Source organism: Anolis sagrei, chromosome 11, assembly GCF_037176765.1.
Source record: "Anolis sagrei isolate rAnoSag1 chromosome 11, rAnoSag1.mat, whole genome shotgun sequence".
NCBI lineage: Eukaryota > Metazoa > Chordata > Lepidosauria > Squamata > Dactyloidae > Anolis > Anolis sagrei.
This window is the reverse complement of record NC_090031.1, coordinates 27,647,409-27,670,879: the sequence shown is the minus strand read 5'-3', so window position 1 is coordinate 27,670,879 and position 23,471 is coordinate 27,647,409. Positions and strand designations below refer to the sequence as shown.

At 40.7% G+C, this 23,471-nt stretch overlaps 1 protein-coding gene across 1 annotated transcript; it reads right to left on the bottom strand.

Moving 5' to 3' along the window:
• Nucleotides 1-1,140: 1,140 nt before the first annotated feature.
• Nucleotides 1,141-23,105, bottom strand: ASL (argininosuccinate lyase). Its single transcript, XM_060756913.2, has 20 exons — nt 22,956-23,105; nt 22,053-22,148; nt 19,117-19,357; nt 17,826-18,162; nt 17,631-17,690; nt 13,185-13,379; nt 12,561-12,644; nt 12,371-12,427; nt 9,316-9,413; nt 8,198-8,275; nt 7,759-7,836; nt 7,621-7,673; nt 6,384-6,446; nt 6,153-6,267; nt 5,068-5,152; nt 4,904-4,963; nt 2,853-2,936; nt 2,645-2,725; nt 2,441-2,547; nt 1,141-1,430 (listed from the first exon to the last, which is right to left on the bottom strand). Exons 5-20 carry the CDS (start codon nt 17,640-17,642, stop codon nt 1,286-1,288), a joined length of 1,395 nt encoding a protein of 464 aa, XP_060612896.1. The 5' UTR covers nt 17,643-17,690; nt 17,826-18,162; nt 19,117-19,357; nt 22,053-22,148; nt 22,956-23,105; the 3' UTR covers nt 1,141-1,285.
• Between the last annotated feature and the right edge of the window lie 366 nt (nt 23,106-23,471).

The following is a 23,471-nucleotide window of genomic DNA, read 5'->3' as shown; positions in this document are numbered from 1 at the left end:
CGCCCAATCAGGGGCGCCCCTGTCCTTGTCACGTGCCCAACCCGGAAGTAAGCAAACCTCAAAAGCCACGTGCTTGGAGGGAAACTTGTTTTCTAGAGAGAGAAGGCATCCTGCGAGGGATTGAGTCATTATTAATTATTTATTAATATTGTTGTTATTATCCCCGTTTTTCTCTCTTCAAGAGATTCTGGGAGTTGTTGTTTTATATTTTTATTGTTTTATTTATTTTATATTTTTTATATTATAGGTATCATATGACAATATAATGGTATAGTAGAATATAGTAATATTTAATACTGATATTGTACTATGCTAATAATATAATATGTTGTGTATATATATATCTTGTAAGCCGCTCTGAATCCCCTTCAGGGTGAGAAGGGTGGCATAGAAATGTTGTAAATAAATAAATACTGGGTAGTTGTGTGTTTCCCAGGCTGTCTGGCCATGTACTATTCCAGAAGCATGATCCCGATGTTTCGCCTGCATCTATGGCAGGCATCCTCTGAGGTCTGAGGATGCCTGCCATAGATATGGGTGAAACGTCAGGAGAGAATGCTTCTGGAACGTGGCCATACATCCCAGAAAACTCACAACAATCCACCCAGTGATTCTTGCCATTAAAGCCTTTGACAACTTATTGATTATTATTACTAATTATTATTATCCCACTTTTTCTAACGTTTGGAAACGTGGAGGTCCTGCCTGGTTTTTATGGGTGTCTTGTTTGGTTGGATCTCCTGGTGGTCCAAGCACTCTCAGAACGTTACTCCAACACCACAGTTCAAAAGCATCTATTTTATTATTATATTTTTATATTATTATGGTTGATGATTATTTCAGTTCTTACAGTTTATGCTTTTTATAGATTATTATAGATTATTTATAGATTGCTATTTTTTGTTATACTGTTATATTACTATTGATGATTATTTATGGATTATTATTCTTTATTTTTCCTGGTGATTGTTTATAGATTATTATTATTATTGATGATTATTTCTAGATTATTTTTATGTATAGATTACTGTTTTGACGGCTTGAAGCGAGGCCCAATCTAGTCAAAGGAAGCCACGTCAGCCTTGTGTCCGTTCCCCCCCCCCCCCAAAAAAAAAACAACGCAAAGGACCAGGCAGAGAGTGTTTTCTGAGCGAAATCCAACACACCACGGTATTTATTGATTATTAACTCAGGGTCAACAAACGCGCTGCTGCTGCTGGGACGCAGAGGGGGCGGCTTGGGGCCCCTGCTGGCTGTGCCCCTCCAGGGTCGACCCCTGCACTGCTCATTCCTTCTGCTTCTTGAGGATCTCCTTCAGGGTCTCGATCTGGGTCAGGATGCTGCTCTTGGCCGTCCCCCCAATTGAGGTGTTCAGCTCCACGCTGCTCTGCGGGCTTGGGAGCTGAGAGATCTCGCTGCTCAGGAGAGGGCTGCCAAGGAGGAAGAAGGAGGTGAAGATCAGTAGTAGTAATAATACTACTACTAATAATAATAATGGATTATAATACCATAGTGATTCCATTTTCCTTCCTAGTAGAGAAAGGGCTAGACTGGATGGCCCTTGTGGTCCCTTCCAACTTGTAAGAGTCTAATAATAATAATAATAATAATAATAATAATAATAATATTGTAGTGATTCCATTTTCCTTCCTAGTAGAGAAGGGGCAGGACTAGATGGCCCTTGGGGTTCCCTTCCAACTCTTATGAGTCACATAGTAATAATAATAATAATAATAATAATAATAATAATAATAATATATTAATATAATAGTAATTCTATCTTCTTTCTTAGCAGAAGAAGGGCTGGACTTGATGGCCCCTGGGGTCCCCTTCCAACTATGTTAGTATAATCATCATCATCATCATCATTGACAATAATGGATAATGATGTAATAGTAATTCTATCTTTCTGCCTGGCAGAAGGGGATTTGATTGAATAATAATAATAATAGATAATACTAGATAATAATGGATAATATAATAGTAATTCTACAACAACAATAATAGGTAATAATATAATAGTAATTCAAAAATAACAATGTATAATGGATAATAATAGTAATTCAATAACAACAACAACAACAACAATATAATAGTAGTTCTATCTTTCTTCCTGGCAGAAGGGGATTGGATTGAATAATAATAATAATAATAATAATAATAATAATAATAATAATATAGTAATTCTATCCTTCCTGGCAGAAAGGGGGTTGGACTGGATGGCCTTTAGGGGCCCCCTCCAAGCCTAGGTGTCTATGATTCTAAGCCCAAAATACCCGGATGTTTGGGAGAGGCAAGCCTTTGCTGAACAAACACCACGAAAAGTTCACCAAGATAGAATCCAGGGCGTGATGATGTGTGTCAATGAGGGTCAGAAACTTGGCTAAGCTCCTTGTGTGCCTTAAAAAGAGGGAAGAAAAAAGGGAGGAAGAAGTCCCACCTGATGCTCTTGAGCTCCTCGGAGGAGAGCTGGGTGAGGGTGATGCCTTTGCTCTCGGCCAGCTGGATGGCCTTCCCCACAATGGTGTGGGCTTGACGGAAGGGCACCTGCAGGGGGAAAAAAGGGGGGTCAGAGGTTCGAACGCGGACTCTGCAGCCTTTGCTTTCCTTTTTCCTCATGCGTTTGAATCCCCGCAAGGCTCACCCCTTTGCGAACCAAGAGGTTGGCCAGGTCAGTAGCCAGCAGCTCTGGGGTCAAGGACTTCTCTATGGCCTCCTTGTTGATCTAAGAAAGAAAGAAAGGGTTACGAGGGATTGACCAGTTTATCTGGTTTGACCCACCCTGAGGATGCAGAATATCCCAAAAGGAACACGAGGCAATAAAGCAGGGCTGGGAAGGGGGGCGCTCTCACCGTGAGCGAGGAGATCACTACGTTGGCCAGCTGCAGGACGGCGCTCACCGTGTCCACCACGTCCAGGACCGGCTCCTTGTCCTCCTGTTACCCAGAGGAAGGAAGGAAGAGAAATAAGCATGGGATTTGGGGGGGGGGGGGGGGACACAAGTGAGGCTTCATAGGGCAGAGCTACCCAACAAGGGGGGGACGACGACTTAAAAGCCCACTTTCTGCAGAGGGAGAGGCAGGAAACAAGGGCCGCATCTCTCCCTCTATCTATCTATCTATCTATCTATCTATCTATCTATCTATCTATCTGCTTGCTTCCATCACGTATCTCCCCCTTCCTCTATCTATTTCCTTCCTCTGTTCATAATCTATCTATCCATCCATCCATTCCTCCCTCCATCTATCCATCATTCCTCTCTCTCTCTCTCTCTCTCTATCTAATCTTCCTTATACATCTTCTACTCCTCCATCTATCTATCTATCTATCTATCTATCTATCTATCTATTCATTCCTCCCTCAATCCACCATCCTTTCATCCACCCACCCATCCATCCACCCACCATCCCATCCTCCATCTATCCCTATATCCATACATCAATCCCTCCCTCTATTTGTCTGTCCGTCCATCTCTCCCTCTATCTATCCATCTATCCATCCATCCACCATCCCTCTCTCACTCTATCTATCCCTCCATCTCTCTCTCTCCCCCTTCACTGACCAGATCTGTCTGTCTGTCTATCTATAAATAATGATAATGATGATAATAATAATAATAATAATAATAAACAACTTTAATACCCCGCCACCATCTCCCCAATGGGGACATGGGGCAGCTTACATGAGGCCAAGATCTATCTATCTATCTATCTATCTATCTATCTATCTATTCATCCATCTATCTATCCCTCACTGTATATATCTATGCATCTATCTATATATGCATCCATTCCATCCATACTCCCTCCTTCCCTCTCTTTGTATCTAATCTACATATATACATCTATCCCTCCCTCCCTCCCTTTAGCTAGCTAGCTAGTAAGCTAGCTAACTTAATGTTTTATTTACTGTTTTAAACTGTTGCTATTTTTGTTTATATTTGTATTATATTGAGACTTCGAATTGTGGCCGGTTTGTAAGCCGCCCTGAGTTGAGAAGGGTGGGATAGAAATATTGGAAATAAACAAATAAATAAATATCCATTCCATCCAGCCATCCCCCCTCCCTCTCTATCTATCTAATCTTCCTATCTATACATCTTCCATTCCTCCCTTCCTCTCTCTAATATTATAATATAATGCAATATAATACTATATATAATATAATTATATATATAATTATATATATATATAATACTTGGGAGTGTGGGGTATAAATATAGGAAATAAATAAAAATAAATAAATATAATAATACTACTACTAATATAATATTATACTTATATATTTATATTACATGTAATATTATTAATAATATTATAATATAATGGTATAGTACAATATAGTAATATTTAATACTGATATTGTACTATGCTAATAATATAATATATATTGTGTGTGTGTGTGTGTATGTATGTATGTGTGTATCTCTCTCTCTCTATTTATCTATCTTGTAAGCCGCTCTGAGTCTCCTTTGGGGTGAGACGGGCAGCATATAAATGTCGTAAATAAATCATAAATAAATATCTATTCATTCCTCCCTCCTTCAATCCACCACCCTTTCATCCTCCCACCCCCTCCTATTTATCCATCCACCATCCCTTCCTCATTCTATCCATTCCATCCTTTACCTACCTACCCATCTCCCCCTCCCTCTAGCCCTCCCTTATCCTTCTATCTATCAATCCCCCATCCCTACCTCCTCCTAACAACAACAACAACAGCTTTATTTGTGTATCCCACCATGATCTCCCCGAAGAGACTTGGGGCGGCTTATATGGAGACTAGCCTATCTGTCTGTCTGTCTGTCTGTCTGTCTGTCTGTCTGTCTATCTATCTATCTATCTATCTATCTATCCCCCCATCCACCATGTCTCCCTCTACTCCTCCCTGCCCTCCCTCCTACCTGCAAGTCCTTGCTGTAGGCGCTGGGCAGGGCCTTGAGCACCACCAGGAGCTGCACAGTCTGCAAGGAAAGCCAAGGGAGAGGGTGAAGGAATGAATGAATGAATGGCCAGGGGTCTTCTCCTCCTCCTTCCTCCCCCCTTTCCCCTTCCCCTCTTTGCTGACCCGTCCAATGACCAGGCCGGTCTTGCTGCGGATGATCTCCAGGCTGTCTGGGTTCTTCTTCTGGGGCATCAGGCTGCTCCCGGTGCTGGGAACACAGAATCATCATCATCATCATCAAATTATTATTAAATTGTATTATTATTATTATTATTGAGAGAGAGATAATTCCCTAATGCCATGCTCTGCCTGGGTTTAGTTCCCGTATTGCATCGCTGGCAGAGAAGGAAGACACCACCTGATCCCTCCCGACAGATGGCCATCCAGCAAAAGATATGAGAGAGAGGAGGAGAGAGAAGATTGAGAGAGACATAAAGGACATAGCATAGAATCCTAGAGTTGGACGGGACCCCCTAAGGCCATTCAGGTCAACCCTCTTCTGCCAGACGCCATCTGATCTCTCCCAACAGATGGCCATCCAGCCAAAGATGGCCACAGATATGATAGATAGATAGAGAGCACACAGATAGAGTACACAAAGAGATGACTGAGAGACACATATAGAATACAAAATCCCAGAGTTGGAGGGGACCTCTAAAGGCCATTCAGCCCAACCCCCCTTCTGCCAGACACCATTCGATCCTTCCCAATAGATGACCATTCAGCCATAGATGGCCATAAAGATAGGTACAGAGAGAGAGATGATGATTGAGAGACACATACATGTTATAGAATCCTAGTTAGGACCCCCAAAGGCCATTCAGTCCAACCCTCTTCTGCCATAAAGACACCACCCGATCCCTCCTGACAGATGGCCATCCAGCCATAGATATGAGGGAGGAGGAGAGAAAAGATTGAGAGAGACATAGAGGACATAGCATAGAATCCTAGAGTTGGATGGGACCCCCTAAGGCCATTTAGTCCAACCCCCTTCTGCCAGACGCCATCTGATCTCTCCCAACAGATGGCCACCCAGCCATAGATAGATGGCAGACATATAGGCTAGATATAGAATCTCAGAATTGGAAGGGACCTCTAAAGTCCATTTAGTCCGATCCTCTTCTGCCATAAAGACACCAACCGATCCCTCCCGACAGATGGCCACCCGGCTCTGCTTGAAAACCTCCATGATTCTATTAAGTACTGACCAGAGTGAATCGGGGAGGCTGATGAGTCCCAGCTCCTTTGTGGAGGCCAGCAGGAGATCCTCGGCTAACCGGCTCAAGTGGATCATGATCAGGGAGGAAGTGGAGAGCAGCTCGACTGGGGGGGAGAGAAGAAGGGGTGCGTGAGGGCTCTGCCAAAGCAAAGGCATCAGCCAAAGCGAGGAGGAGGAGGAGGAGGAGGAGGAGGAGGGACGGAAGCAAGCCCTGGCTCACCCACAAAGTCCCGGTCCCCGACGGCATCGATGCTGTTGATGCTGATGGCGCCCAAGTCCAGCTCTGCAAGGCATTCAAAACAAAGTGAGAAGTCAGGGAATAATAATAATAATAATAATAATAATAACAACAACAACAGGAATCCCAGCGGCCATTCAGTCCAACCCCCTTCTGCTTTCATGCAGGAAAAACACATTCAAAGCACTCCCAACAAATGGCCATCACGCCTCTGTAACAACAATAATAGTCATAAATAATATTTAATAATAATAAATAATAGGAGCAACCCCATGGGCCATCCAGTCCAACCCCCTTTATTCTGCCATGCAGGAAAAGTACAGTCAAAGCACTCCCAGTAGATGACCACCCAGCCTTTGCAATAATAATAAGTAATAATTAATAATAACAAGAACCCCAGGGGCCATTCAGTCCAACCCCCTTCTGCCTTCATGCAGGAAAAACACATTCAAAGCACACCCAACAGATGGCCATCCAGCTTTTGCAATATTAATAGTAATTAATAATAATAATAATAGGAGCAACCCCAAGAGCCATTCTGTCCAACCACCTTTATTCTGCAATGCAGGAAAAGCATAGTCCGAGCACTCTTGACAGATGGCCACTCAGCCTTTGCAATAATTAATAATAATAAATAAATAAGCAGGAACCCCAGGGGCCATTCAGTCCAACCCCCTTCTGGCTTCATGCAGGGAAAGCACAATCAAAGCACCCCCCTCTCCATAGATGGCCATCCAGCCTTAATAATAATAATAATAATAATAATAATAATAATAATAATAATAGAACTAATGAGTAAAGAAGAAGAATAGCAATGGAAATAATAATGAAATTAATAACAATGAATAACAGGAACCCCAGGGGCCATTCAGCCCAACCCCCTTCTGCCTTCATGCAGGAAAAGCACAGTCAAAGCAACCACAACAGATGGCCACCCAGCCTCTGCAATAATAATAATAACTATAAATAGTGAAAACCCCAGGGGCCATTCAGTTCAACTCCCTTCTACCTTTATGTAGGAAAGGCACAATCAAAGCATTCCCAACAGATGGCCACCCAGCCTTTGCAATCATCATCTTCTTCATCATCATCATCATCATCATCATCATCATCATCATCATCATCATCATAGTGGGAACCCTAGGGGCTTCGCAGAGAAACTGAGAGATCCTCTGTGTTGGGCCCAAAACTGGGAAGGGATTTCACTCCTTGGACTCACCTTTGCGGAGGAGTTCCCTGTCCAGCCCAAGGGGGTTTCCGGCAATGGCTCCACTGCAAGAGAACAAAGCATTGGTCCCAACAATCCCAGTGAAGGGACCCTTGGTGGTGATTGCCCAAAGGAAACGGCCAAACTGACCTTCCCAGAGTCAAGACGTTAGTTCTCTTCTTGACCTCGAGGAGGCGCTCAGAGTCGCGGGTCAAGGCCACGGCATGGCTGTGTCCGGAATAAGGCCAAGAGAAGGTTAACGTGGAAAACAAAAAAAAATATAGAAGGACAATATAATGTATAATAATACCAATAATGATAATAATCATATAATTTATAATAGTAACAATAGTGCAATATAATAATTTATAAAGGCAATATAGTTTATATCAATATATTATAAGTTATTATTTTAGTATAATAATAACTATTATATAGTAATTATATAATTCATACTGGTACTACTACTTGTTATATTATATTAACAGCTTATGGTATAATAATAATAATAATAATAATAAGGGATTTCCAGAGAAGATCTCTTGCTCTCTTTTCTTATGGTTTCAGATCCTATAGATGGGCTTCTCACCTGAGTAAGAGCTGGCTGAGTCGGATGGGCTGGGCCTTCTGCAAGTGGGTGAAGCCCGGGATGATGATCTCGATTTCCCTGTGGGAAGGAAGGAAAGAAGACAAGACATGAAAAGTGCCCTCCTCCTAGAATCCCCCAAACAGTCTTCAGTTTGGGTTGCTGTGAGTTTCCCAGGCTGTATGGCCAATGCGTTCCAGTAGCATTCTCTCCTGACATTTTGCCTGCATATGTGGCTAATGGCATCTTTATAGGATCTGATGTAAATCAAGCAAGTGAATGTGTGTGCATGTATATATGTGTGTGTGTGTGTGTACAAACACACACACACACACACATATATATACATATACAAACACACACATACATAGAATCATAGAGTTGGAAGAGACCTCATGGGCCATCCAGTCCAACCCTCTGCCAGGAAGCAGGAATATCGCATTCAAAGCACCCCTGACGGCCATCCAGCCTTTGTTTAAAAGCTTCCAAAGAAGGAGCCTCCACCATATATGTGTGTAATACACACACACAAACACACTTGTGGGATAATGTCCAGGGTGGGAGAAAGGACCCTTGTCTGTTTAAAGAAATATACATTTTGCAATGAGCAAGCTTGAATAGCATTAAGTAGCCATGAAGTTTGCAAAGTCAATCAGTGAGGGTATCTGCATAGAGGCAGCCTCGCCCCTGTAGACTGGTAATAATTATAATAGAATATAATATAATAGTTATAATAGAATATAATAATATAGTACAATACTATTATAATAATATAACATGGAAATAACTATAACAATATAACAATTATATAGTAGAATAATATTATATAGTAATAATAATATGGCAACAATTATAATAATATAATAATATAGTATAATAATATTATAATATAATATGGTAATAATTATAATATAATGGCTACTCAATGCTATTCAAGCTTGCTCATTGCAATACACACACACACACTGCACTTGCTTCACTGCCAACAGACCCCTGAAGATACCATTCATCACAGATGGAGGCCAAATGTCAGGAAAGAATGCTGCTGGGACGTGGACAGACAGCCTGAAAAACTCACAGCAACCCAGGAAAGCCTTTTGACAACACAAACTTCATCTTACGTGGAGGCGCGCTCAATGAGGGTCCGGGTGAGTTGCTGCACCAGCGAGATCAGCAAAGTGATGGAGCTCTTCAGCAACAACCTCAGGTCGTTCACCACCTGCAAAGGCAGCAGCCACAAGGGATCTTGGGACATGTAGTCCCCGTCACCCTGCAAAGTCCCTTTCCCTATCCATTATTAAAATCCCTCTCTGTATATAGTATCTACGGCACTGTTTCCAAGGCCTTGCATTCAAAACTTGACTCAATTCAATTGGTTTGAATGGTGATGGGGAAACAACTCTCCAAACTCCGCTGACAAAAAAAGAGGAAGAGTTGGTGACTTTGGAGGCCTGTCTTTCTCCCATTTCAGGTGGAGTGTCCCTCTGCCATGTGACTGGGGAAGAAAGGAAAAGAAAGGAGGGAAGGAAGGAAGGAGGAAAAGAAGGGGAAAGGAAAAAAGGGAAGGAGGGATGGGGAAGTAGATACAGGAGGGAAGGAAGGAGGAAAGAACGGATGGGGGAAAGAATGAGGAAAGGAAGAGAAAAGGAGAAAGGAAAGGAAGAGAAAGAAAGAAAAAAGAAAGAAAGAAAGAAAGAGGAGATGTAGGAATAGAAAGAAAAGGGGAAATGGTCTGAGGAGAGGGAAGAAAGAAAGAAGGGAAGAATGAAGGAAGATTAAAAAAGAAGGAAAGATCTGAGGGGAGCAAAAAAGAAAGAACAGAAAAGAGAAGGAAATAAAGGAAAAGAAGGAAAGAAAGAGAAGGGGAGGAAAGAAGGGAGAGATGAGAGAGAAAGAAAAGGGGGAAAGGTCTGAGGGAAGAAAGAGAAAGGAAGAGAAAAGAGGAAGGAAGGAAGACAGACGAAGCGGATGGAAAAGAAAGAAAAAGGGGAAAGATCTGAGGGAAGGAAGGGAAAGAGAAAAGATGAGAAATAAAAGGAGAAAAACTTTGAAGGAAGAAGGAAAAAGAAAAAAGAAAAAAGGAGGGAAGAGGAAAGAAAGCAAGTAAGAAAGGAAAGAGATAAAGGACAGAAGAGAAAGAAAAGGGGGAAAGGAAGAAGGAAAAAAAGAAAGGAAAGAGATAAAGGACAAAAGAGAAAGAAAAGGGGGAAAGGAAGAAGGAAAAAAGAAAGGAAAGAAGGAAGGAAAGAAAGTAGAGAGACAGAGAAGGAAGAAGAAAAAAAGAAGGGAAGAGAAAAAAAGAAGGAAGGAAGAAAGACGAGACGAAGAACGGAAGAGGAAGAAAAGGGGAAAAGACCTGAAGGAAGGGGAGGATAAAGAAAAGGAAGAAAGGTTGAAAGAGAAAGAAGAAAGGAAGGAAGGAAGGAAGGAAGGAAGGGAGGGAGGGAAAGAAAAGGTGAAAAGAAGGGGGGGGGGGGAAAGGAAGAGAAAAAAGGGAGGGGAGGGGGGAGGAAGACAAGAAGAAGAATGGAAGAGGAAGAAAAGGAGAAAAGACCTGAAGGAAGGAGAGGATAAAGAAAAGGAAGGAAGAAGACACAAAGGAAGGGAAAGAAGGAAGAAAGAAGAGTGGAGCCCCTTGACAAAAGAGAGAATTGTCCAAGGGCCCTTATCCTCAAGCCACCTTTCTGGGATCCATAGATAGGGAAGAGGTTCTCAGACTTTTTGTATCTGGGTGAACAGAAAGGAAAAAGTGGTGCGGAGGTGGTAGGTACCCCTTGTGTGCGGACGGAGCCGTACGCGGCCACCCAACGCGCGCAAAAGCAGGACTGGGACCCCCGCTGGCCCTCGGAGATGCAGACAAGCTCCTTGAGCACCAGGTGACGCTCCACGGAGGCTACGGGCTGAAGGAGGGAGAGAAGGCTATAGGAAGAGTCAGCCGGAGCCATCCTACTCCCCACTCTCGAGGGGGGACATATGTCTAAGTCGCCGGACAAGACTTCCAGCACTGATGGGGCTTGGGACAGGCAACTACATTATAAGATGGGCATGGGCCAACCTCAACACTCCCTCCAGGTGTTTTGGACTCCAACTGCCACAATCCTTAACAGCAAACAATAATAATAATAATAATAATAATGAAGATGCACAGATATAGGGGCATGGGCTAACCAGCACTCCAAATGCATTGAGTCATCCCCTCAAAATGGGGGCTCGTCCGGGATATAAACCGACATCTCTGCCCCTTCATTATTATTAATACATATCATATAAATATTATATTATATAATAATATAATATAATAATATAATAATATAATAATAATAGAAACACACTGAGAGCTTGCCTACAATGTTATAATATATTTAATATTATATTACAATACTATTATAATTATTATTATATATATTAATATCATATAAATATACTATATTATGATAATAATATAAGAATTATAAGAAAAAGAAGAAGAAAACAACACATTGGGAGTTTGCCTACAATAATATTGTAATATATTTGATAATATTAAATTATGAAAAAATAATATTATAATCATAATAAAAAAGGTAAAGGTTTCCCCTGACATTAATTCTAATCGTGTCCAACTCTGGGACTCTGGTGCTCATCTCCATTTCTAGGCCGAAGAGCCAGCGTTGTCCATAGACACCTCCAAGGTCATGTGGCCAGCATGACTGCATGGAGCACAGTTACCTTCCCGCTGGAGTGGTACCTATTGATCTACTCACATTTGCATGTTTTCGAACTGCTAGGTTGGCAAAAGCTGGGGCTAACAGCGGGAGCTCACCACATTCCCTGGATTCGAACCACCGATGTTTCGGTCAGCAAGTTCAGCAGCTCTGTGGTTTAACCCACTGTGCCACCAGGGGGCCATATACATACATATATATATAATTATATTAATTTATAATATATAAATATTATAATATACATCTATAATATATAATAATAATAATAATAATAATAATAATAATAGAAACACATTGGAAGTTTGCCTACAATACTATTATAATATATCTGATAATATAAGTATAATAATATATGTATTGCAATATAATATAATGATATTAGTACATAATATCATATAAATATTATAATATATTATGATATTACATTATCATCATTATAATAATAATAGAAACACATGGGATGTTTGCCTACTTGATCATTTCTGCTCCGTCCGGTGTTCAGTTTCCCTGCCACATCTCCGATCAGCTCCTGGAAAAAGGAAGAAAAGGAGGAATTTTGGGGAATATTTGCGGAAATATTTAGAAAACGTGCAGATTTCTGAACCAACAGTCAGAGGACTAAACAAATAGCATCATGAGGACAGCCTAATAATAATACGGACCTTGAGCCGGCGTTCAACGGTGGTGTGGATGTCTTCGTCGGTCTTCACGATCACCAGCTCACCCTTCGAGATCTCCTCCAGGATCTACCCAGGCGTAAAAAAGGAAAAGCCCCGTTAGCCATTAACAAGACCTGCTTGATCCAGAGTTCAAGGGCCAGCCATGCGTTTCCAAAAAGGACCCTTTGGAACGGGGACAAAGTCTAAACCTGGCCCCATTAACTAGATGGAATCCCGGGCAGAAAACTCCATTGGAGATGCTTTCCAAGCCCAGGGTCACCTTCCTATAGATCTATATAGGAAGCCCTATAGATGTAGCCGGGAATCGCGTTGGCCTTTTTGGCTGCAGCATCACACTCTTGACTCATGTCAGGAAATATATACCAAATAATAATAATAATAATAATAATAATAATAATAATATCCTATATGAATGCAGTCTAGGATTGCACGTGTGATGACAAACTGAATGAAGAAGGATGGTGAGTACGAATGAGTGAATGAATGGATTAGGAGTGAGTGTGAGAGTATGTGTGATGATGAACTGCATGACGAACGGTGGAGAGTACGAAAGAACTCTTCTACGCTCGCAGACCAAGCCTACAATGGCTCTCGCACCCCGCTTACCTTCTCGAGCCCGCTGAGGATCTTCTCTAGCTCAGACTTGGAGATGATGCCGGCCTTCTCGAGGGCTTTGGCGTAGGCGATGCTGGACTGGACGTCCACCTCGGAGAGGCGCTGGTCGATCTCGATGGAGGAGTTGAGGGCTTCCAGCACGGGGTCGATGGTGCCCACCAGGCGCCCGCTGTACAACTTCTCGCTCTGCGGTGGCGGCAAGAGGGAACATTCCTTCCGGGTTCAGCAAGAACGTGAGCGGCCCCCGGGTCCGGGCCCCAAGCGGGCCGCCACCTTGAACAAGGCCCCACCCAGGGCGTTCAAGATGGCGGCCCACTGCAGGAGGGGGGGAGGCCTGGGCAGGGGGCAACGTCAACAACAACAACGAAAACAACAGGATGCCTCTCCTTCAATTCCCTGAAGATACCGAATAATAACAATAATATCTGCTTCTCCTTCAACTCAACAAGATGCCTCTCCTTGAACTCCCTGAAGATACATAATAATAATAATAATAATAATAATAATAATAATAATAATAATTATTTATGTGCCTCTCCTTCAACTCAATAACAACAGGATGCCTCTCCTTCAGGTCCCTGAAAATACCTAACAATAATAATAATACAACACAACACAACAAACATCACAATTGTAGGAAAGAAAAAAGTCTGGATTATTGATGTCGCCATACCAGGTGACAGCCGCATTGAGGAAAAACAACAGGAAAAAATCAGCTGCTATCAAAAACCTCAAAATTGAACTGCAAAGGCTCTGGCATAAACCAGTCCAGGTGGTCCCAGTGGTCATCGGCACACTGGGTGCCGTGCCAAAATATCTCAGCCGGCATTTGGAAATAATAAACATCGACAAAATCACAATCTATCAACTGCAAAAGGCTACCTGACTTGGATCTGCATGCATCATTCGAAAATACATCACACAATCCTAGACGCTAGGGAAGTGTTCGACTTGTGATTTTGTGATACGAAATCCAGCAAATAGATCTCGTTTGCTATGACATACTGTGCTTTTCTGTCAATAATAATATAATATTATCTGCCTCTCCTTCAACTCAACAACAGATGCCTCTCCTTCAACTCCCTGAAGATATCTAATAATAATAATAATAATAATAATAATAATAATAATAATAATAATAAATGTGCCTCTCCTTCAGGTCCCTGGAAATATCTAATAATAATAATAATAATAATAATAATAATAATAATACCTGCCTCTCCTTCAACTCAATAACCACAACAAGGTGCCTCTCCTTCAACTCCCTGAAGGTATCTCATAATAATAATAATAATAATAATAATAATAATAATAATATAGAAATAATAATAATAATAATACCCATCTCTCTTTCAACTCCCTAAGAACCCAATGGTCAGGAAATATGGGAGATACTAAATAATAATAATAATAATAACAACTAATAATAATAATCTCCTTGCTGATCCTATACCAAGCCAGAGAACCCGGTGCTGCGGGTTCAGCTTCCCCTTTCCTCCCTTTAGCACATGACTGAGCTGCTGACCAGTCTCTCCCTGAGAAGCCAAAGGTCAATCCCTTGTCAGTCGGCCTTCTTCCCTTGCCTCCTTTCTTCCTTTCCTTAACTTCTTTCCTTCTCTTTTTCTCTCCCCCCCCCATCTTCCTTCCTTCCGCTTTTCTTCCCCCCCCCCTTCCTTCCCTGTCTCCTTTCCTTCCTTCTCACTTCTTTCCTTCCTTCTTTCCCTCACTTCTTTCCTTCCTTGTCTCTTTTTTCCCTTTTTTCCTTGTCTTCCTTCTGCCCTTGTGTCCTTCCTTGCTTTCTTCCTTTTCCTTCCTTCTCTCACTTCTTTCCTTCCATCTCTCTCTCGCTTTCCTTCCTTCTTTTCCTTCTTTTGTTCTCTCTCCATTCTTTCCTTCCTTCTCTCATTTCTTTCCTTCCATCTCTCTTTCCTTCCTTCCTTCCTTCTTCCTTTTCCTTCCTTCTCTCACTTCTTTCCTTCCATCTCTCCCTCGCTTTCCTTCCTTCTTTCCCTTCTTTCATTCTCTCTCCTTTCTTTCCTCCCTTCTCTCATTTCTTTCCTTCCATCTCTCTCTTTCCTTCCTTCCTTCTTTCTTTCCTTCCATGTCTATCTTTCCTTCCTTCTTTCCCTTCATTTCCTTCCCTCTCACTTCTTTCCTTCCATCTCTCTGTCCTTCCTTCTTTCTCATCTTGTTTTCTTTCTCTCCCCTTCCTTCCTTCTATCTTCTTTCTGGCTCTTCTTTCTTTCCTTGCTTCTTCCCTTCTCTGTTCTATTTTTCATTCCTTCCTTCCCTTGCATGTCCTATTTTCCTTCCTTGTTTCTTCTTCCCCTGTTTCTTCTCTTTCATTCCTTCTTTCACTCTTGTCTTTCTGCCTATCTTTCCTTACTTGTCTCTTTTCCGTCTTCCTTTCCTTTCCTTCCTCCCTTGTCTCCTTTCGCTCTTTCATTCCTTCCTTCCCCCCTTTGTTCCTCCCTTCATTGTCTCTTTACTTTCTTTCATTCCTTCTTTCCCTTCTTCCTTCCTTCCTTTGTTTCTTTCCTTCCTTCCTCTTTTTCCTTGGCATAGAAAGGGCTCTGGTTTGCTTTCAAACTGGAGAACCGTGTTGCCAAGGGCTGCCTTTCTCTCCATGCGAGATTTCTATTCATTTAATGCCAGGCATGGACTTGGGAGGCCGATCCCTTGCCTCTCAATGAAGTGGTCAAATCAAATCCAATTAAATTAAAATACTTTAAAAAATAGTATTTCTGGCTTTTGCAAAAAAAAAAAAAGAAAGAGAGAGAGCATTGGAGGAGGCTTGCAATCCATTCAGAAGCTGAATTTTTTGCTTTAGAAGCCCTATTTTATTATTATTTTTTCATTATTATTTTTTCTATTTTTATTTTTATTTTTTTATCTTTTTTTCCCTTTTTTCCTTCGTTTTTCAATTTTTGTAATTTTTTCTAAATCTTTTATTATTTCCTACTTTGCTATCTTCTTCAAATTATTCCCCCTCTTTCGTTGTAGTTTGTGATATTTCAATAAAAATTTATTTTAAAAAAAAGAAGGCTGTAACTAAGTAATAATAATAATAATAATAATAATAATATAGACACCCATGAGGATGGGCAGAAATAATAATAATAATAATCCCCACCAGGGTCAAGAAAGGCAGGATATAAATATAGTAAATAAATAAATAAAAATAATATATTGCCAAAGGCTTTTGTTGCCAGAATCACTGGGTTGCTGCAATTTTTCCGGGCTGTATGGCCATGTTCCAGAAGCATTCTCTCCTGATATTTTACCCACATCTATGGCAGGCATCCTCAGAGGTGGTGAGACCTCACAACAACCCAATAATAATATAGACACCTATGGGGACTGGCAGAAATAATAATAATAATAATAATAATAATACTTCTAATAATATAGACACCCATGGGGATAGGTAGATATAGTAATACTAATGCTAATAATACTAATAGTAATATAGACACCCATGAGGATAGGCAGAAATAATAATAATAACAACAACACTAATAATATAGACACTAAAGGAGATTGGTAGATATAATAATAATTATTATACTTCTAATAATATAGATATAATAATACCAATACTAATAATAAGAATATAGGCACCCATGGGGATAGGCATCATTGATGTTGCAATCCCAGGTGACAGTAGGATTGAACTGGAAATGCTGACATGATACGAGGATTTAAAGATCGAATTGCAAAGACTCTGGCACAAGCTAGTAAAGGTGGTCCCAGTGGGGATCGGCACACTGGGTGCAGTGCCTAAAGACCTTGGCCTGCACTTAAACACAATTGGCGCTGACAAAATTACCATCTGACAGCTGCAAAAGGCCACCCTACTGGGATCTGCACGCATTGTTCGCCAATACATCACATAGTCCTGGACACTTAGAAAGTGTCCGACGTGTGATCAAATACAACAACCAGCATAGTGATCTTGTTTGCTGTGCACCAATCTTGTTGTGTATCTAATAATACAGACAACCATGAGGATAGACAGAAATAATAATAATACTAATACTAATAATACTAATATAGACACCCATGCAGATAGGTAGATATAATTGTTATTTTTACACTTGGAAGGAAATCATACTCAGCCATGAGTGATAGCCTATGAATAATAATAATAATAATAATAATAATAATAATAATAAATAGCCTTACAAGCTAGATCTTGGGCCCCTTTATATCCTTTTGGGGTGGTTCTCCCGCAAATATTCATAGATCTCTCTACCAAATATTGTTTTTCTAGGAACGATCAACATATTACGAAACCTAACCCATCGAAGATCATAGAAGCAACCTTAAGATAGACTGCACCTAACACTGGAGGCTCTACAATAAAACCCTCCCTATAGGAAATGGGACATGGGTATTTTTTTTGGAGGGAGGGAAAAGTCTGAACATTTCGCTCACCTCGGATGCCATGTCTGGCGACGGATGTTCTGTTCCTTTTCAATGGGAGAAAATAATAACCTGCAAAAATAGGGAGGGAAATATATATATAGAAAAGGGGTCTCATGAATTAGCCTTTCTTTTTAATTGCAAAATAATTATATATAATTAAATCTATATATGTATATATAGATTGCAATTGTTGTTTCCTCTCACCTGCTTCAATGCCAGCCGAAGCTCTGCTGCTGCTACTGCTGCTCCAAGGCTCAGGGGTCTCCCTTTTGAAGGGAATGCCCTGCACAAGCCACGCCCCCAAGAGGCGGGGCCAGGAGGAGGCATGAATGGGAGGCCACGCCCCTCCCTCCCTGGCCACGCCCCCTCCCTGGGCCATACGACTGGGTTCTAGCCTTCAAAATTGCACACACAGCCCAATTGTAGGGAAAGAATACATACGCTTTCCAAGCAAGAAAAGGTCTTCGTCATCATAATTCCATCATCATTATCATAAAATAGGAATGTCCTGGCCCCCGATTTTGGGTTATTTTGGAGAGATCTAGGAATCAATAAAGAGAATTATCCTCATTGGCCATCAATGTCATAAGATGGGGGGAAAACAGGAATGGTCCTGCGTTATATTGAAGAGATCTGGATAATACGAATAATAATAACAATTGCAATTATAATTATTGGGAGAGAAATTGAGCGTGTACAAAATTATTATTATTATTAATATTAATAATAATAATAATTACCTTACCTTGGTAGAGAAGTGGATAAATAATAATAAATAATAATAATCACTTGGTAAAGTAGAGCTGATTAAGAAATTAATAATAATAATAATAACATTAACTTGGTAGAGAAGTGGATAAATAAATAATAATAATAACTTGGTAAAGTAGAGCTGTGTAAGAAAATAATAATAATAATAATATTAACTTGATAGAGAAGTGGGTAAATAAATAAATAATAATAATAACTTGGTAAAGTAGAGCTGTGTAAGAAATTAATAATAATAATAATATTAACTTGGTAGAGAAATTGGTAAATAATAAATAAATAAATAACTTGGTAAAGTAAAGCTGTGTAAGAAATTAATAATAATAAGAAGAACATTAACTTGGTAGAGAAATTGGTAAATAACAATAATAATAATAATAATAATAATAATAAATAACTTGGTAAAGTAAAGCTATGTAAGAAAATAATAATAATAATAATTTGGTAAAGAAGAGGTGGGTAAATAATAATAATTAATAATAATCATAACTCGTTGGAGAGGAGGTATGTAAGAAAACAACAACAACAACAACAACTTGGTAGAGGAGGTGTGTAAATAATAATATTAATACTACTAATAATAATGTGGTAGAGAAGTGGTGGAATAATAATAATAATAATAATAATAATAATAATAACAACTTGGTAAAGAAGAGGTGTGTAAGATAATAATGTTAAATTGGTAGAAAAGAGGTCTGTAATATTTTTTTTTCGTGTCAGGAGCAACCTGAAAAATTGCAAGTCGCTTCTGGTGTGAGAGAATTGGCCATCTGCAAGGATGTTGCCCAGGGGACGCCCAGATGTTTTGATGTTTGACCATCCTTGTGGGAGGCTTCTCTCATGTCCTTGCACGGAGCTGGAGCTGACAGAGAGAGCTCATCTGCACTCTCCACAGATTCGAACCTGTGACCTATAGGTCTTCAGTCCAACCAGCATAAGGGTTTAACCCACTGCACCATCGGGGGCTCCTGTAATAATAATAATAATAATAATAATAATAATAATAAAAATAATGTTAAGTTGGTAGAGGTGTGTATGAAAATGATGATGATAATAATAGTAGTAACAATAAAGATAATAATTTGGTAGAGGAGAGATGGGTTAATAATAATAAATAATAATTTGCAAAGGATGATAGTAATTATTATTATTTGGTAGAGAAGTGTGATAATATAACAATAATAACAGCAATAATAACATAGAGAAGAGGTGGGTAAGAAAATAATAACAACTTAGTAGAGAAAAGGTTAATAATAATAATAATAATAATAATAATGTGGTAGAGAAGAGGTGGATAAGAAAATAATAATAATAATAATAATAATAATAATAATCATCATCATCATTATCATCCGGTAGAGAAGAGATGTGTAAGAAATTAATAATAATAATAATAATAATAATAATAATAACTTGGTAAAGAAGAGGTGTGAAAGAAAATAATAATAATGTGATAGAGAAGTGGGTAAATAATAATAATAATAGATGCTGATGATAGTAAGAAGAGGAAGAAGACAGCGAGGAGGAGGAAGAAGTGCAGTTTAGAAATCTGGAAGGGGAAAAGCAGGTTATTATTATTAATATTATAAATAATAATAATAATAATAATAATGGCAGCCCAGGAATCTGGAGGTCCACGTGATGGCCACCCATTTTCTCGTGTCTTCAGCAACCTCTTTCTATGGATAAGCCCTTTGTGTGATACGTGTTATTCTTACATTGACGTATAGAAAAACGGTTGCCCCGCTCAATGGGGGGAAAGCAACAAAAAGGGAGCCAATAAAGGAAAGGGTCCAGTCTGCATTTCCTGCGTGAATGGCAGGGTCAGCGCCCTCGTTTCCAAAGCAAGGATGACAAGGGAGCCAAAAAGACAAAGCCACCCATGAGGCCGCTGGGCATTGTGTTTCCTGAATGAGCCAGAAAGAAAGGAAGGAAGGGATGAAAAGAGAGGAAGAAAAAAGGGGCTTCTCTCCAGCCCTCCATCTATCTATCTATCCATCCATCCATCCGCTGAGTTGGCACACTTTCCCCAGGCATGAATGGGGGCCCCCCTGCATGCGTGTGCGCTTTCCAATTCTGTCCCTTGCACGCACGCACAACACGGAAAGACTTTGGAGCCATCAGCAAATACTCCTACTAATAAAAAGGTAAAGGTCAAGGTTTTCCCCTTGACATGAAGTCCAGCCATGTCCGACTCTCGGAGTTGGTGCTCATCTCCATTTCTAAGCCAAAGAGCCGGCATTGTCCATAGACACCTCCAAGGTCATGCGGCTGGCATGACTGCATGGAGCACTGTTACCTTCCTGCTGAAGAGGTACTCACATTTGCATGTTTTTAAACTGCTAGGTTAGCAGAAGCTGGGGCTCATAGCGGAGCTCACCCCAATCCCCGGATTTGAACCGCCATCCTTTTATTCAACAAGATCAGCAGCTCAGCGATTTAACCCGCTGCACCACTGGGGCTCCTATTAATACTACTACTAATAATAATGGCACTATCTTTCATGAGAAAGAGAGAGGTGGAAAAGGGCACAAAGGTGTGTAAGAAGGAAGGAAGGAGAGAGAGAGAAGGAAAGAAGGAATGAAAAGAAGGAAGGAAGGAAGGAAAGAAAGAAAGGAGGGAAGAAAGAAGAGAAGGAAGGAAAGAAGGAAGGAGAGAAGGAAGGAAAGAAGGAGGGAAGGAAGGAGAGAAGGAAGAAAGGAGAGAGAGAAGGAAGGAAAGAAAGAAGGAGAGAAGGAAGAAAGGAGGGAGAGAAGGAAGGAAAGAAAGAAGGAAAGACAAAAGGAGGGAAGGAAGGAATAAGGATGGAGAGAAGGAAGGAAGGAGAGAAAGAAGAAAAGAGGGAGACTAGGAAGGAAGGAAGGAAGGAAGGAAGGAAGGAAGGAGAGAAGAAAGGAAAGAAGGAGGGAAGGAAGGAGAGAAGGAAGAAAGAAGGGAGAGAAGGAAGGATGGAAAGAAAGAAAGACAGAAGGAAGGAAGGAAGGAAGGAAGGAAGGAAAAATTAAGGATGGAGAGAAGGAAGGAAGGAGAGAAAGAAGAAAGAAGGGAGAGAAGGAAGGAAGGAAAAAAGGAGGGAGGGAAGGAAGGAAGGAAGGAAGAAGGAAGGAAGGAGTGAAGGAAAGAAAAAAGAAGGAAGGAAGAAGGAAGGAAGGAAGGAAGAAAAGAAGAAAGGAGAGGAAGGAAGAAAGGAGGGAGAGAAGGAAGGAAGGAAGGAAGGAAGGAAGGAAGGAAGGAAGGAAGGAAGGAAGGAAGGAGAGGCTCCTTTCCCTAAAGCCGGAAATACACATGATATGATATGGTATAATAAGATACGATAAAGGAGCCCCCAGTGGCACAGTGAGTTAAACCGCTGAGCTGTTGAACTTGCTGAGTGAAAGGTTGGTGGTTCGAATCCAGAGAGTGGAGTGAGGTCCTGCTGTTAGCCCAGCTTCTGCCAACCTAGCAGTTCGAAAACATACAAATGTGAGTAGATCAATAGTACTGCTTCAGCGGGAAGGTAAGGGTGCTCCATGTAGTTATGTCAGCCACTTGGCCTTGGAGGTGTCTACGGATAACTCTGGCTCTTCGGCTTGGAAATGGAGATGAGTACCAGCCTCCAAAGTTGGACACAACTGGACTTAATGTCAGGGGAAAACCTTTACCTTGTACTAAGATATGATATACCTATGAATTGGACCTCCGTCACAGATGCTGAAAGGCCTGGACCATCTAAAAGGGAAGAATAGCAGGCCTCCTCCTCCTCCATGGGCGCTCAAAAGCCTTAATAATATAAAAGGAAATAAGAGGTGTTTGTTAATGCCCTTAGACCACAGTTCATTTGCATACAAAACAAGTCAACACAACACAACACAATTGGCATCTAGATCTGGCCTAGTAACCTTCAATGGCATGAAAGGTGGGAGAGATGCCAATGTTTTGCACTGATTCGCTGCCAAAAAGGGCTGCTGCCAAGTCCGACCTCTTCCATGGACGCTAAAAGGAAATCATAGGAGAGTTCTTAAATGTTCTTAAAGGCCATAGAAGTCAATGCAAGGCAGCAGGCTCTCCCTTCATTCAAAGTATCTATAGGGTTAAGTAGATGGAGTAATAATAATAATAATAATAGTCTCTTAATTAACTGCCCCCCATGGGAATTGGTAGATATGCAATAATAATAATAATAATAATAATAATAATAATAATCTTTCAATCAACTGGCCCCCATGGGAATTGGTAGATATGACACAATAATAATAATAATAATAATAATAATAATAATAATAATAGTCTTTCAATTAACTGGCCCCCATGGAAACTGGTAGATATGCCATGATAATAATAATAATAATAATAATACTGTTTGGATCGTCGATGTTGCAATTCCAGGCGATAGCAGGATTGAAGAGAAAAAAAATGAGGATTTAAAGATCGATCTGCAAAGACTCTGGCCGAAGCCAGTCAAGGTGGTCCCAGTGGTGATTGGCACACTGGGTGCAGTGCCTCAAGACCTTGGCCTGCACTTAAACACAATCCGCGCTGACAAAATTATCATCTGCCAGCTGCAGAAGGCCTTTGAGGGGAATTTACCTTGATTTGAGGGAGTTGTAGTTCACCTATATCCAGGGAGCACTGTGAACCCAATGATGGATCTGGACCAAACTTGGCATGCATACCTGATATGCCCAAATTTGAATATTGGTGAGTTTTGAGGGGAATTCGTCTGTGTACTTTGGAGTTATAGATCCTGGGATTTATAGTTCACCTGCAATCAAGGAGTACTCTGAACTCCACCAATGACGGAATTTGACCATACTTGGCAAACAAAGCCCCCATGACCAGCAAAAAAAAACACTGGAGGCTTTGGAGGGATATTCACCTTGATTTGAGGGAGTTGTAGTTCACCTACATCCAGAGAGCACTAATGGATCTGGGCCAAACTTGGCACACAGACCTGATAGGCCGAAATTTAATGGCTGGAGGGGTTTGGGGGGAACTGACCTTCCTTTCTGCGGATTGGTAGATGCTATAAGAAGAAGAAGAATATATAATAATAATAATAGATTGTGAAGTGGGGCTTCTGATAGAAGTATCACAGCCCTAGAC